Consider the following 14,308-nt stretch of genomic DNA (forward strand, 5'->3'; position numbering starts at 1 on the left):
CATGGCAGTTTGGTGTCAAACTGGATTCTTTCTGCAATGCGGATGCGGCCTCAGTCTGCCAAAATCTCAACCAGCCTGTGATAGTACCTTATTTCAACCTTCCAGGTGAAGGCTGTTTGGGAATGGGAATACTTACCTGGAGGATGCCAAATGTCTCCAGTACTCATGGATACAATTCTATACACACAACCCCCAAGGAATGCAACCCAGGTGGATCATTTCAACTAAATTTTAATTTCATGATGCACAGATACAAACATGCTGAGCTGTGTAAAGTTATCAAATGCACGGATCCGTTTATTCAAATGCCAATCGCTTTGTCCAAGAACTCGGCAAATTTTTCTGGCTGTCCGGGAGGAAAAGGCTTCAGGGTTGACAAGTCCATTGACTGAAGTGTCTCTACAAGGGCCCTGCAAGGAAACAACACAACCAACCGTACGTTAATCGGGGGAAAGTGTTTGTCACATTTGTAACCTACAAAGACACACACTCTCAGCCTCAGAGGAAGGCAATGGCAAACCCCATCTGAATAAATCTTGCCAAGCAAACTTGACAGAAGTCAGGAGCTGCTGCCACACTGCAGAATTAATGCAGTTTGACACTGGTTTAACTGTCATGGCTCCATCCTGGGGTGTTCTGAGATTTGTATCTTGTGACACCAGGGCTCTCTTGAGAGAGAAGGCTAAATAGCTCACACAGCTATAGATCCTGTCATTCCATAGCATTGAGCCATGGCAGTTCAAGTGGTGTCAATCTGTATTAATTCTGCAGCGTAGATGCAGCCAGAGTCAACTTACAAATGTGAGCCAATGTGTTGTCAAGTCTGGGAAACCAGGGTTTGAATTCTCACTCAGCCATGGAAGCCTGACTTTGGCCAAGGACAACTTAGGATAGCATTGCCATAAGTCAGAATATAAATTAAGCCAAGTAACCTGTCCAAGAGAACCGGCTAAGCTTCATGAAGGTGCAAAGCTTTGATCCACAGCTTGAGACGGACCATCGGTGATCTTCAGCTGGATGACCTGTGCGACAGCTGGCATGTTGTTAATGACATATTCTAATATAACATCAGCATATGTCTTTTTCAAATTATTGTTGCAGAGGGAGGAATTCACCATCTTTCTTGGTACAACAGCCCCCACCCTCTTGAAATTCGCCTTCAGGAGCCCCCCAAACAAAACCTTTTAGCGGAAGGGAAGCATTCAGCCTGTAATTCAATCCACACTGCATAAATAATTCAGTTTGACACCGTTTTAACTGCCCTGGTTCAATGCTAGGGAATCCTTGGAACTAGTTTTGTGAGACATTTAGCCTTCTCTATCAGAGAGCTCTGGTGCCACCACAAACTACAATTCCCAAGCAATGAGCCAGGGCAGTTAAAACGGTCTCAAACTGAATTATTTCTGCAATATGTTTTGGCCCATTGATGCCAAAACATCCTCGACTGATGTGTTGTTTTCGCATTACGTTGTGCACTCATAGCAACTTGGAAGAACCAGATGCAGGGGCAGTGTATCCTAGTGGTTAGGGTGCAGCAGCTAGATCTCCCAAGCTGTTGTTCTAATCCTCGCTGAGCCATGAAATTCACTGGTTGATCTTGAGCAAGTCTTTCTCAGCTGTCAGAGGAAAACAGGGATGTAAATGTAGATTTTAAATAGGGGTGCTTTTTAATATAGCTTTCCTGCGTGTGTTGTAAAAATGCAGAGGAATAGAGGAAGATGCTCTTCTGAGGCTTATGCTTATGAAGGGTGGCTTGTTCCTGACCATATGGGAAGTAGGGTAGGAGAAAAGATACCCCGAGGCACAGTTCTTTGTAGCTGCCATGAATTTTAGTTGTTTATTGATAAGAGGATTTATCCTGCTGTTTAAAAAAAAGACTCTGAGAACAACAAAGTGCAAGAAGCATAATTTTATACACAAGACAGTAGTTTAAAAATAGGTCCAATAAAACATGCAACAGCGGTTTGAGTGTCAGATTGTAACTCTGGAGACCAGGATTCAAATGCCCACTTTGCCATGAAAACTACTAGGTGATCTTGGGCACACACTCGGCCCTCAGAAAAGTCTGTCATAGGTTTGCCTTAGGGCTGCCATAAGTCAGAAATGACTTGAAGGCACACAACAACAACACACTATCACTACAGACTAATAAGCTTTGTGCAAACAGCTAATAGAAACTTCGTTGGCCTTCACTTTATCATACGTCTTTGATTTGGCCGTCTCTCCCCTCCAACCTTTACTCGGTAGTTGGAAATGTATGAAAACCAGCCCCAACCCATGAATATCTGTGTGGAATACTTACCAGAGCAGCCTGAAGTTGAGAAAGCTGATCAAACAGCATTATTTACACAAGGGGCCAACAGATTGATTTGTAAATGTTAAAAACAAGATGGTTCTGTGATATCGCTTCATGGTGGTGCTCCTCGAAATCGATGCTCCATTTCCTCACCAAGGCTTTTCAAAGTGTGTGCTTTTTAAATCTGTGACAAACTCAAGATCACCTGGCCTTAATGTTTCCCTTTTACCTCCCTCTTCACCCTCTTCTTTCTTTATCTTTCCTTTTCTAGCCAGTAATACTGACATTTTCTGGAGCATGAAACGGGGCAGTTTTCATTTACAGGGAACTATAACACGACACTTTAACAGACATGGTTGCATCCTTTATACACAATCATATTAAAGTGGTTCATGAATCCATTTTAACTGACATGGCTGCATCCTTTGGGATCTTGGGGTTTGTAGTCTGGTTCGGTGCTGAGCTTTCTGGCTGAGAAACCTAAATATCCCTCCCCAAACTACAAATCCTAGGATTGAATAGGATGGAGACCATGGCTGTTAAAAGCGGAATCATAATTCAATGTGAAAAGTCCCATTGAGATGTTTCCTTCCAGCCACCAAGCAGACCTGAGTGGGAAAAGGCCTAAAAGGATGCTGATACCACTTTAATATTCATGACTCCATCCTATGGGATCCTGGGATTTGTAGTTTGTTGTGGCACCAGAGTTCTCTGACATAGAAGACTAAATACTTCAAGAAACACCAAAACACCATGGCACTAAAAGTAATTGAGAAAGAAACCAATAAAGCCAAAGGGGTGTTAAATGAGAGCCCAGCAGCGTACCTGCTACTGCAGTAAAAAAGATGCCCATCTCTGTGCAGCTGCCTTGCCAATTCTAACTGATGGTTGTCCATTAGTTTGTCATTGACAACCACCAGAAGGGGTTTGCCAGCTTCCAAGACCTCCAAACAGCTGCCGGCCCCTGTAGAAATAGAAGAGCAACACTGAACAGCAATACAAACAAACAAACAAAACTCTTCAATCCTGACCCAGACACTGGACGTTATCAGACAAGGGAAATTGGAAGTGTAATCTGATGGCAATCCAAACACAATGATGGGGTTTCACGTTTTTGCGTGAGAGATGATCACTGACACACTGTTACCTGCGTGGCTTATGACAAGATCTGCCACTCGCACGTCTTCAGTGAGCGAGTTCTTGAACCTGAAGACTTCCAGGGTGAAGGCGGCTGTGCTGAAGGGGTCTGGGCACACGGAGCCCCTGCCCACCTGAAGGACCAGCTTGCCGTAGCCAAGCTCCCGTAAAACCTGCAGCGGAAAAGGAGGAACCACTTAAGCGCAGAGTTTGGACTCAGCCATACTAAATGCAAGATGGTATCAGATGCTCTAACATGGAGTGAGAAGCATGTGGCCCTTCTAATGTGCCACAATGGGCAGCGTTCCTTGCCATTGGCTAGGGCTAATGGGACTTGCAGTCCCACAGCATCCAGAGAGCCATATGAGGCCCATCATCCTTGCTGTAAAAGTTACTTAGCTCACAGATGAGACAGAGGCAGCTTGACCAGGCATTTTCATTTTCCAAGACATGTCCTACATTTCATGTACTTCTGTCCTCCAGGAGGAATTCCAAAATGACTACGAAGCATGAGCTTACATCAGTCTGAAAACACACTGCAGAGATATAACTTTAACTGCCCAATGCTCAATGATAGGGAATTCTGGGAACTGTAGTTTATTGTGGCACCAGAGCCCTCTGACAGAGAAGGCTCAAATGTCTTACAAAACTACAGTTCCCAGGATTCCCTAGCATTGAGCCGGGGCAGTTAAAACGGTCTCAAACTGGGTTATTCCTGGCGTGTGTTGGGTCTTTGTCAGAGAGAGCTTTGAGGCCACAATAAACTACAATTCCCAGGATTCCTTAACCTTGAACACCATTTTAAGGACTGTAGCTGCATCCTGTGGAATCCTGGGATTTGTAGTTTGGGTGAGGAGGAGTCCACGGACCTTGTGAAACTACAAATCCCAGGATCTCATAATATGGGGCTGCTGCCCTTAAACCATAGAGTGTAAGGGAGGAGGGTGAAGAACGGCGCCGGAAGTGACGCAACGCTTGGCGTCAGCGGCCTCTTCCGCCCTTCCTTGGGAAGCCGAACCTAAAGGACTCGCCTGCAGAGCTTCTGGGGCCGTGACGGCGGCGACGAGGTCGTCGAAGCTGGTGGTGCCCACGGTCACGAAGGCGGACTTCATGGCGGAGAGAGAAGCCACGCGGCCATAGAGAGCCGAGGGCGAGAGCGGCGCGCACTCAACACGGAGGCACTTCCGGTTCAGGAGAACCCGGAAGTGCCGCTCTAGGACTTGAGATTGCCACGGCGACGGTTGAACTCTATGGAAAATATAGACACTGCAGAAATAACCCAGTTTGAGAGCGCTTTAACTGCCCTGGCTCAGCGCTTGGGAATTTTGGGAAATGTAGTTTTGTGAGCCTTCAAACCAAGCTGCAGGCCCTACCAGAACTACAAATCCCAGGATTCCACAGGATGGAGCCATGGCAGTCAAAGCAGTTGTTGTAATTAATACAGTGGAGATGTCATCCCATATAGTCCTTCAGGGGTTCCTAAACTTTGCTTTTCCAGATGTTTTGGACTTCAGCTCCCAGAATCCTCAACCTAGGCCAATGGCCAGGAATTCTGGGAGCTGGAATCCAAAGCATCTGGAGAGCCAAAGGTTGGGAACCACTGTTTGAAAGCATTTTGGTCCAAAGCGGCCAGCTTCCACAGTAAACTACACAAGGAACAATGGTAGCCAATGGGCACAAATGTCTGCCAGTCGGTGGCACAATGTGGAGAAGAAGAAGAATCATTGCCCAGCCCTCAGCCACTGCTTTAGTTCAGACTCTAAAGGCGCTATCCCCAAACTAGGTTGAATATCTTGCATGGACACCGCAGGTCCCATCGTCCCCCATCATTGGACATACATTGGGCCCTTGGTCTCCGCTGGGGTTTGGCGCCAGGACATGCCAAGGCCCACGAAATGCAACAACGCCATAGTAAAATGGTGTCAAACCAGATTTGATTCCCTTGGGAAAAGGAGGAATATAAATAAATCATATTATTATTATTTCTGCAGTCTCTGAAAAATGCAGAGATCTCTGAACGCAAAAGTTCATAACGCTATCCATCCACTGGAGGGCAGGGTTTCTAAAACAAAAGAGAAACCCAGTAATTTTTATTACGCTGAATTTTGTTAATTCTCTTTTTGCGTTCAGCAGCAACCAACCTTCAAACCATAGGTGTCTTACGCGAGAGTAAAGCTTTTCTAGCTAGTTTATCACACGAAGGAGATCAGGAGTTTATCCCGTGAAACGCTTTTGCACGACGTCGTGTAAAACCCGCCATTAAAGTGGTCACAAAGAAGCATTAACACACACCTTTTCACTTTGGGGAGTTCAGCGACGATGAATTTTCTGATATCACTTTGTGCGATCGTGTGTGATAATCATTTGCGCAATTACTTGCCATTTTTGCTGTATTGTGGGATGCTTTAAATGCGCTTTAATCTCTCTTTAATGTGAAAATTAGCTCCAATGTGATAAAAACCTAAGGTCTATACCACTTCAGGTTGCTCAGGATTTATAAATACAGTGGGACCTTGGTATCTGCTGAGGTTTGGTTCCAGGATTCCCCCATGGATGCCCAAATCCGTGGATGCTCAAGTCCAATTAAATACAATGGCATAGTAAAATGGCATCCCTTATATAAAATGGATATATATAAAATGGATAACAATGCAAAAGAAAAAGATACAGTGGGGTGGGTGGCAATGGCAGGGGCCAAAAGGGCACACTGGCCCTCCAGGGTCTGCCATGGCATGCATGTTTCCTGCTCCTCTGGTCCAGTGCTAGGCCCTGACAGAAAGCCTGGATCCAGAGCAGCCACGAAAAGCATGCATGCATGCCCAACAGGGTGTCATCCCTCTTCTGGGTGTCACCTGATGCCATCCGCATCCCTTGCACAACCAAGTGACGCCACTGGCTCCGGCCCCAGGCTTTATCCCAGGGACTAGCACTGGGACCAGAGGAGCTTTATCCCAGGGAGAAAACGCCGGGGCTGGAGGAACAAGAAGGACACATGGCATGGCGGAATCTGGAGTGCCAGCGTGTCCTTTTGGCCACTGCCACTGTCCCCCACAATAGCTCCTCTGGCACCGGGTGACACCCGGTATGGGGACCCACTTTCTGTGTCTTAAAAAAGAACAACAGAGCAGGGCAGAGATGCAGCAGAGAACAAGACCTAGCTGACTTTGGGCTTGGTAGCACAGCATGCATCCCTGAGGGACATACTTTATGTTCCTTATTGTTTCTGTTTATAAAGAACTTGCCCCAAGGTGCTAATTAACTGCGTGTATTACATATACAACGCAAATACCATTCTCTCTCTCTCGCTCCAGTTTGACACCACTTTAACTTCCAAAGCTTAATGCTATGGATTTCTGGGAACTGTAGGTTGTTGTGGCCACGAAAACCCCACACTAGGGAGTCCTTTGGGTTGCCATAAGTCAGAAACGACTTGAAGGCACACAGAAACAAAGCGTGCACCAGAAGCGCAAATATCCCAAAGGCACCAGATCCCATCTGATCCTGGAAGCTAACCAGAGACTCAGTCCTGGTTAGTGCTTGGATGGGAGACTGTCAATGAACCCTAAGGGCTGTCAGCTCTAAATCAGAGGGAGGAACTGGCAAAACTACCTCTGAGGATGCCTTGCCTAAGAAAACCCTAGGAAAGTCATGGGGTCACCATAAGTCAGACAGGTGACTTGTATAATAATCTTGGACCAAATTGGGAACCTTTGACCTTCCAGATGTTTTGAGTCATGACCATCCTTGACCATTGGCTACACGATGTGAGGCTTCCCAGATCTGAAGTCCATGGAGGGCCAAAGGTTGCAAACCTCTGCCTTAGATGATCCCATAAGAAAGAAGCTTCATCTACTTTGGTCTCTTTCTCTTTTTTCCAAGCTCCTGTCATAAAGAGTACCAGGAGATGGTCTCCGTGGATTTAACTGGCACAAATGAGCGCCAATTACAGAGTTTACTCTCCATTGGGGTTTGGGCAATCGTTTTGTCTAATTATGGCGCACATTTGCACACTGAAAAAAGCCGTCCTCCTTTAAAGAACAAATCCCCCCAGGAAATCCTAGAAACCTTGAATGCCTATTATAAAACACTCCCCTTGCATTCCATACAGAGGAAACGTATGCCCCTAACCCTTATCTACATTTAAATCGTGTGTGCATAAGCAGATCAAACAGAAAATCAAATGAAAGGAATCGGTTGACGTGAGATGGCTTCATCTACTGTGGTTTCGCTCTCTTTATTGGGGGTTCTTGATTCAGTAATGTATCCTGGATATTGTGGCTTGGAAAAGACCAAGGGCTTTTGTATCTGATGGAAATGTTGGCTAGGAAGAAATGAACCCAGTGTTCGAGAGAAATAATCTTGTGTACATAAGCGTAAGGCCTGTCCCGCCTGCAGCAACTCAAATTGAATGTTAGTGCAAATCATTCCAGCAAGTGGTTGCACAAGTCATTGGATGATTCATTGCCACAACCTTCCTCCAAATAGAACAATTATTATTATTATTATTATTATTATTATTATTATTATTACCAGATAGTTAGAACTGCAGTTTCCAGAATCCCTGACCATCAACTGCGTTGGCTGAGGCTTCTGGGAGCTGATGTCCGGATCCAGTCTGGGGACTTCCATGGAGGAGAAGGCATCTCACAAGACCTTGAAGGCTCCATCCCTGGTTCTAGAGCAAGGTTGCTTTGGTCTGGTCTCCTTGGAGTAAATGGCTAACCTTGTAGACTATGAGCAGCCCAAGGTGAGCCATCCATGCCATCATGCCAAGCCTAGTGGCTCAAGACATCTTCCATTCTTTCCAGAGGTTATCCCTGGATATTAGCACAAAGCCTCTTTAACTTGCATGCATCTTCTGATGGACTGAAGCTTTACCCAGGCATCTTTTTAACAGAGTGCATAACACATTAGTCATTTCCAGACCACTGCTAGAACAACCTGATTTTTAAACATGCTTTCATACCAGATGCATACATTTATCACCCCTCAGAGCTGCATCTAGCAGGAGTGGGGTACGTGTATGCATCTGCACATACATACACATAATTTAGACCTAAGCGAGCTGCACATCATGCCTTGTTGGGCTCTGTAGGTGTCCCCCAGATCTCAAGTTGTGCCCCTCACTTTAGAGATTTACCTTAGGCTTTGAAACCTGAATGACGTACCCAAAGTGTGATGCAAACCTCAGGTTGGATCTACATGGCAGAATTGATGCAGGTTGACACCACTTTAACTGCCATGGCTCAATGCAATGAGGCTCTGGGGTCTGTTTCTAGCACCCTGGAACAAGACTAATCCTATTATTATGTCACATTTTTCTCGCGTACTCGAAATTCCCCCAAACTATGAGGTGAAAGAAGATAAAGCCACACCAAGGAAACTTCGCACGATGCATTTATGCCTGTGGGCACATGTTTAAAACCACCTTACTATTTCTAATACATTAGATGAATACATTCTTGTTACTGTTACAGTCGAGGGAGTAGGTGCCGTGGCTAATTTTAGCCATGGATTTGAGTTTGGGGAATTGGCGCTTTCAAGGTTCATAGAGAGGGGGGAATTGGCGCATGAACGCTGCACAGTAGAATTCCCCTCTGGAGTTTTATTTCTAGGCTAAATTGCAAGATGGAGCTGAGCTTAGTTCTCCTCTCCAAACTCCTCTATGCTGAGAAACAGTGACCCTGACACACTTATTTCCTTCCAAGAAAAATAGTTCAAGGACTTCTAACTTCGAAATGGTAATCGGTGATATTGGGTTACCAATATTGTTATTTATGCAGAGGTCTATCTACACAGAGTTGTTGTAAAGCAAAAACTATGGATTCACAGGGCTAGTCCTACCAGCCTGCAGCCAACCTTTTCATTTAGGACTTCTCTCTGTTTTTAAAACAAGCCTTCCCCATTTTCAAATGTTTTTTTAAATACCGTCACTTGAATTTCATTTTTCAACACCATTTTGTCCTAATAAAGAGGGCTGCATCTGCACTGCAGAATTAATGCAGTTCCATGTTGCTTTAACTGCCACGGCTCAATGCTATGGACTGCTAGGATTTGTAGTTTTATTTAAATTTCTCTGTCAGAGAGCCCCAGTGCGACGCCAAACTACAAATGCCAGGATTCCATAGGATGCACAACAGTTAAAGCGGTGTCAAAGTGAGTTAATTCCATGGTGTGGAAGCAGCTGAAGCCTGTGAGCTTTGAAAGCTAAGGCAATGAACTGGGTATCTATTTGGTTGGCTGAAATCCAAAACACTGGGATGGCCAAAGTTTCCTCAACTGTACTCCAGAAGATCTGAGGTCCTTTTGGATTCCTTACCTGCTGGATTCCTAACCAAGTTTCACTTTATTTTACTACACTTTCCCCCCCTCCCATGGGCACCGGTCGAAATGATCCCAAACTTGGGTGGAAAAAATGACTCCTTGCACTACAAGTCCCTGAATCCCCCAGGATTCTGAGAGTTGTAGTCCCCAGAAAGGAACACTTCCAAGCTCTGAACCTCATCTGATGGATCTGGCGAATTACTGCCTAGAAGAAAAAGCATCCACCAATAAGTCCCATGTCCACCCCAGTTAATCCAAGGAACAACATCCTGATCAATGAAGATCCATCCTTCAGTCCATGTCCGTTTCAATGGGAACCAGTTTGTCCAAATGGGGACCAGTTCCTGTGGTCCAATTGAGCAGGTAAGCCATGTGAGATATGTGAGATCCATGCCTGGAAGAGAATCTCAGACTGAAATGTTATATGTTTGCTTTACTGGCAGCAAACTGATATCATCATCATCGTAATCATCAATTGCAAACCTGCTGGAAAGCAAGGCTCTAGAACTGAGTTTCTTTCATAGCATGTGCCACTCTGTCTATCTGTACGTACAGACTCTCTTGGGACTCACCAATGAGTTAAAAATGTGTTGTCTTATCGTTCAGCTCCTGGATTATGCACTAAGAGAGAGAGATCATTTGAGAAAAGCTTGAGTGTGTATCACATCATCCAGAGATTGATGCTTGGGTTGCTTCCACAACCTCCAGTGCTCAACCGCAATGGCTTTGGTGGATGCGCCACCTGCTTCTCTTCGCTTCTAGAAAGTCTTCCAAGGGACCTCCATTTTATTTCTGAAATCAAACAAATGTAGGCTTTCTGAGATACTTTTGAAATCATGCAAAGGTCAGACTTGCACAGTTCTGGAGCATTGCCCAAGATCTCAGAGAACTCCTGTTGATAAGAGCGATCAGTACTGACAGAATAAGGCAAGATTGTGTGTTCATGTGTCTGATGGTGGGTTGCATCCAGACACCAAAGCGCATGTTATTTGCAGCTCCTAGTAGCTGGCTAAACTTGTTGGGCATTTGCTTCCCTTCTCAAGGCAAATCAGATCCATTAAGACCTAGCCAGACTTCCACAAAGGCAAAGGTCTCTTCCATTTCCACATTCTGCTGAATGCAACGAGTTTCTTCTCCATCATAGATGTCTTCTGCGCAGCCAGTCGCTCCCGATCCCTAAGGGGTGGGGATCCTGCCGTGCATTTCGACGTCCGTGAACTGTTGGGTGTTCTCTGTGCTTTCGGGAGACGTAGTGATGGGGGAGATGACATGCTTCAATCTCAGGAGCATCGTGAACAGGAGGATGAGCAGGATGGCCAGCAGCGTGAGGAACAACCCAACGTACATGTACAAGTTGGAGTATTTATCGGCAGCGGTCACTTCCGTAGCCAGGGTGGGGGGCGGGTGGGCACGGCCGGTAAGATTTCCACGGTATCTGAAGTAGGCCTCAGTCATTGCTTATTTAGGTCATGTCCATTGTCTCTGCAGAGTTGTCCTTCTGCAACAAGGCTCTCCAGAGGATCCTCGGGAGGCAATTTATGTCTCAGCGTCGGACGGTTCCTCCAAGATCTTGACCTCCTTCCCTCGCATAGGAAAGTAGTTCTCATTAGAGAAATCCGTCACGTCGCTTTGCCCAGCAAAGTGGCAGCACCAGTCAATCCAACGCCGTAGGATTTATGTCATTTTATTTACCTGAAATCTCTCTTGGGTAAAAAACAAGATATGTCTGTCCTCTTCTGGAAACAGAAATGCATCCGAGGTCAGAAGTGAATTTCCTGCCAACGGCGTTGCGCAACGGACCGCGTGCCCACCACTTCTCTCAGCTAAAGTCTGGTTGGATTTAATTCTGGAGACGGCCTGTTGTTTTCATCTAGATTGGGAACATATTGGAAAGAAAGGCCTTTCTCACTTCCCACCTTCAATTGACCCACTTTTCAGAAGAATCGGGAAACGTGCTCTTTCTGAAAAGGAAAAAGAAAGAGTCAGCGACGGAAAACGGCATTGTTTAGCAAAGCTGCGCTGTTGTCTTTTGAAAGCAGGGTCTCTTAAATAACGGTGACTTTCGTGTGTCTGTGGTGCAGGCTGACAAATCCGCTCTGGGGTTTAGTGCAAACTTTAAAAGAGCGATCCAACGGGCTAAAACTCTTTTGGAGATCCCATGGCTGCAGTCCTATGCCTCCTTTCCCAGGATTAAACCCCATTCAACTCAATAGGAAATTTTTAATGCCTGCTTGTGTTTGGGCCTTTATATTTTATTTTTCTATTCATATCTGAATAGAATTACAATTGCATATGATCCAATAATCTCTATATAAACAGCATTAAAGCCAACAATATTCATAAGTCAGTCATTATATATAAACATAACATATTATCATTTCTTAGAATCGGTATACTGAACTCAGGAAGGGAAAACACAAAAATAGTCTAGTTGCCTTGAAAGGACATTTGAATGGGACATTTTGGAGCAAAGGCATATTCTTGTTAAGAAATATAATCCCAGTATTTATAAAGCATTCGTATCTTTTTGTACTTAAAACAGAACTCAAAGCAATACTTGTTTAATATAAGTGAGAAAACAGGAATGGAAACGTGAATACTGGAGTACACTGGAGTTTCATGTTTGGGCTCCTGCATTCAAAGCTTGCCAAAGTTACTTTTGGGGACTAGAAATTCCATAATCCATAATCTCCCAGGCTTCAGGGCCACTAATTGTGATTTATTTAGCAAGAGGAGTTATAATTACAAATAATAATAATTATAACTTTTCCAAAAGCTGGAAAATATATGTTGCGGACATTGCTTCTAAAAATCCAGCCACGTGATGTTAAGAAAGTAATTAACCTGGAGTTCAAGGGGAACAATAATCAATTATGAACCAAGCGCTCCAACTTAATGAGCCTTTGCCAGGGCTTTCTAAAGAAATGGAAGCGATTAAGGAATGGAGATAATTAAAATGATGGGAAGAGTAGCATGGATGCCTATGGTCTTACCGCTGCTTGGTTATGTATGGATGCAGCACAGATCTTGGAACAGTTCCTTCTTTTGGACTGTATCTTTTGGAACTCCTTCCTAGGCAATACAGGTTGAGTATCGCTTATCTGAAATGCTTGGGGCCAGAAGCATTTGGGAGTTGGGATTTTTCTTTCCAGATTTTGGAATACACAACTAGTGTAGTATGTGCCTATAGTGTATTTGCAAGGCTAGAGAGAGAAGCAAGGCTGGAGAAAGATGCAAGGATCTGTGAAATGGCAGGAGGCATGGATGTGCGCTGAGCACTATGCTTGGATCCCCACCATTTCACACATCCTTAATCTGTTCCTAGCCTCGGGTCTTTTTGCCCCCAGCTGCCCTCTTCCACTTTCAACATGGCAGAGGCACTCCTGCTTGTTTGTCTCTTTCTAGCCTTGTGTTCTGTTTGTTCACTACTTGTGTTGTGCATGAGACACAAGGCTGGAGAGAGATTTTCAACAGAGATGGATGCTGAAGCAAGCAGCTGGTGATAAAAAAGGTGTACAGTTGGCCCTCCATTTTCAAGGGGGATCTGTTCTGGACCCCACCACAAAAACGGAGAATCACTGATATTCAAGCCTCATAGGCTTGAACGGGGCATGTGTCCATGAGCGCATGCAGGGAGCGCCCCATTGAAATTAATGGCAGTTGCCCCTCCGTGAATATTCAAGACGCAGATCTCAGGTTTGCGAGAAAGGAGGGGCGATTGTATTGTCATTCTTAGGGTGCATCTACACTGTAGAAATAATGCAGTCTAACGCCACTATAGCTGCTGTAGCTCCATCCTATGGAATCCTGACATATGAAGTTTTGCTAGGTGCTGGTTTAGATGATTTGGGGGTGACCTTCAATTCACTTTGGATTAAGTTTTTTTGAGCTTTGGGCTTGTCTTGGGGGCCTCAAGCAAGAGGGTTAGAAGATGCATGGAGCCTAGGACCGACATGTTCCCCACCTCTGCTATATAGGGAAACATACACAGATGGAGAATTGGGCTCCCTGGGCACTAAGGTTGAATAACATAACTCTGCTATAGCTAGGCAACTCAGGTAAACATCCTTGTTCAGCAACAGGCAACAGCGGACAGGTTGCCTGCCTTGGTTGTCCCAAAGTGGAGTTTAAAAAGGAAATAGCATCCTTTTTAATGGGATTGCTGACCAAGGTTGACCCAAAGTGCTGCCTGAGACAAGAGCAGAGAACAGTGCCATCTACACATGCCACCCTAATGGGAAGCTGAAGGCTTTCACGGCCAGCATCCATACTTTTTGATGAGTTTTTCGGTCTGTGTGGCTATGTTCTAGAAGAGTTTCTTCCCAACGTTTCGCTGGCATCTGTGGCTGGCATCTTCAGAGAATGGTGAAACATCAGGAATAAACTCTTCTAGGACATGGCCACCCTAAATCTGCCACCTGAGGCAGCTGCTTCGCCTTGCAAACCGTCCCGGTCACCAACTTCTTTCAGAAGTTTTCACTAGCTCCGAAATGAGACAGTTTGTTACCAGAGTAATGAGAGCAATGCAGTATCACTACAGGGCTATACTCT

At 45.1% G+C, this 14,308-nt stretch overlaps 2 protein-coding genes across 3 annotated transcripts; both read right to left on the minus strand.

The window, feature by feature from the left end:
• Positions 1-230: 230 nt before the first annotated feature.
• On the minus strand, positions 231-4,598 carry LOC149308786 (UDP-N-acetylglucosamine transferase subunit ALG13-like). 2 transcript variants are annotated; one of them, XM_089537166.1, is made up of 4 exons: positions 4,465-4,598; positions 3,444-3,606; positions 3,122-3,260; positions 231-410 (listed from the first exon to the last, which is right to left on the minus strand). In XM_089537166.1, exons 1-4 carry the CDS (start codon positions 4,543-4,545, stop codon positions 302-304), a joined length of 492 nt encoding a protein of 163 aa, XP_089393292.1. In that variant the 5' UTR covers positions 4,546-4,598; the 3' UTR covers positions 231-301. The 2 variants fall into 2 exon arrangements, with proteins under 2 accessions (XP_089393292.1, XP_089393293.1); XM_089537167.1 differs by lacking the exon at positions 4,465-4,598 and adding an exon at positions 3,838-3,975.
• A 4,151-nt stretch (positions 4,599-8,749) lies between these two features.
• On the minus strand, positions 8,750-11,288 carry LOC149308787 (serine-rich and transmembrane domain-containing protein 2-like). The gene has a single exon (XM_089537168.1). The coding sequence runs from the start codon at positions 11,210-11,212 to the stop codon at positions 10,934-10,936; it is 279 nt and encodes a 92-aa protein (XP_089393294.1). The 5' UTR covers positions 11,213-11,288; the 3' UTR covers positions 8,750-10,933.
• Between the last annotated feature and the right edge of the window lie 3,020 nt (positions 11,289-14,308).

Source organism: Sceloporus occidentalis, unplaced genomic scaffold, assembly GCF_023333645.1.
Source record: "Sceloporus occidentalis isolate IW3139 unplaced genomic scaffold, rSceOcc1.0.p SCAF_8, whole genome shotgun sequence".
Taxonomy (NCBI): Eukaryota; Metazoa; Chordata; class Lepidosauria; order Squamata; family Phrynosomatidae; genus Sceloporus; species Sceloporus occidentalis.

What these genes read in the sequence shown, in the direction of transcription:
- LOC149308786 (XM_089537166.1), bottom strand. Translation starts at nt 4,545, where the DNA reads ATGAAGTCCGCCTTCGTGACCGTGGGCACCACCAGCTTCGACGACCTC. An exon ending in CGGCCCCAGAAGCTCTGCAG is followed by an intron (nt 3,607 to 4,464) that starts GCGAGTCCTTTA and finishes TTTCCGCTGCAG; the next exon opens with GTTTTACGGGAGCTTGGCTA. An exon ending in CTTTTTTACTGCAGTAGCAG is followed by an intron (nt 411 to 3,121) that starts GTACGCTGCTGG and finishes GTTTCCTTGCAG; the next exon opens with GGCCCTTGTAGAGACACTTC.
- LOC149308787 (XM_089537168.1), bottom strand. Translation starts at nt 11,212, where the DNA reads ATGACTGAGGCCTACTTCAGATACCGTGGAAATCTTACCGGCCGTGCC.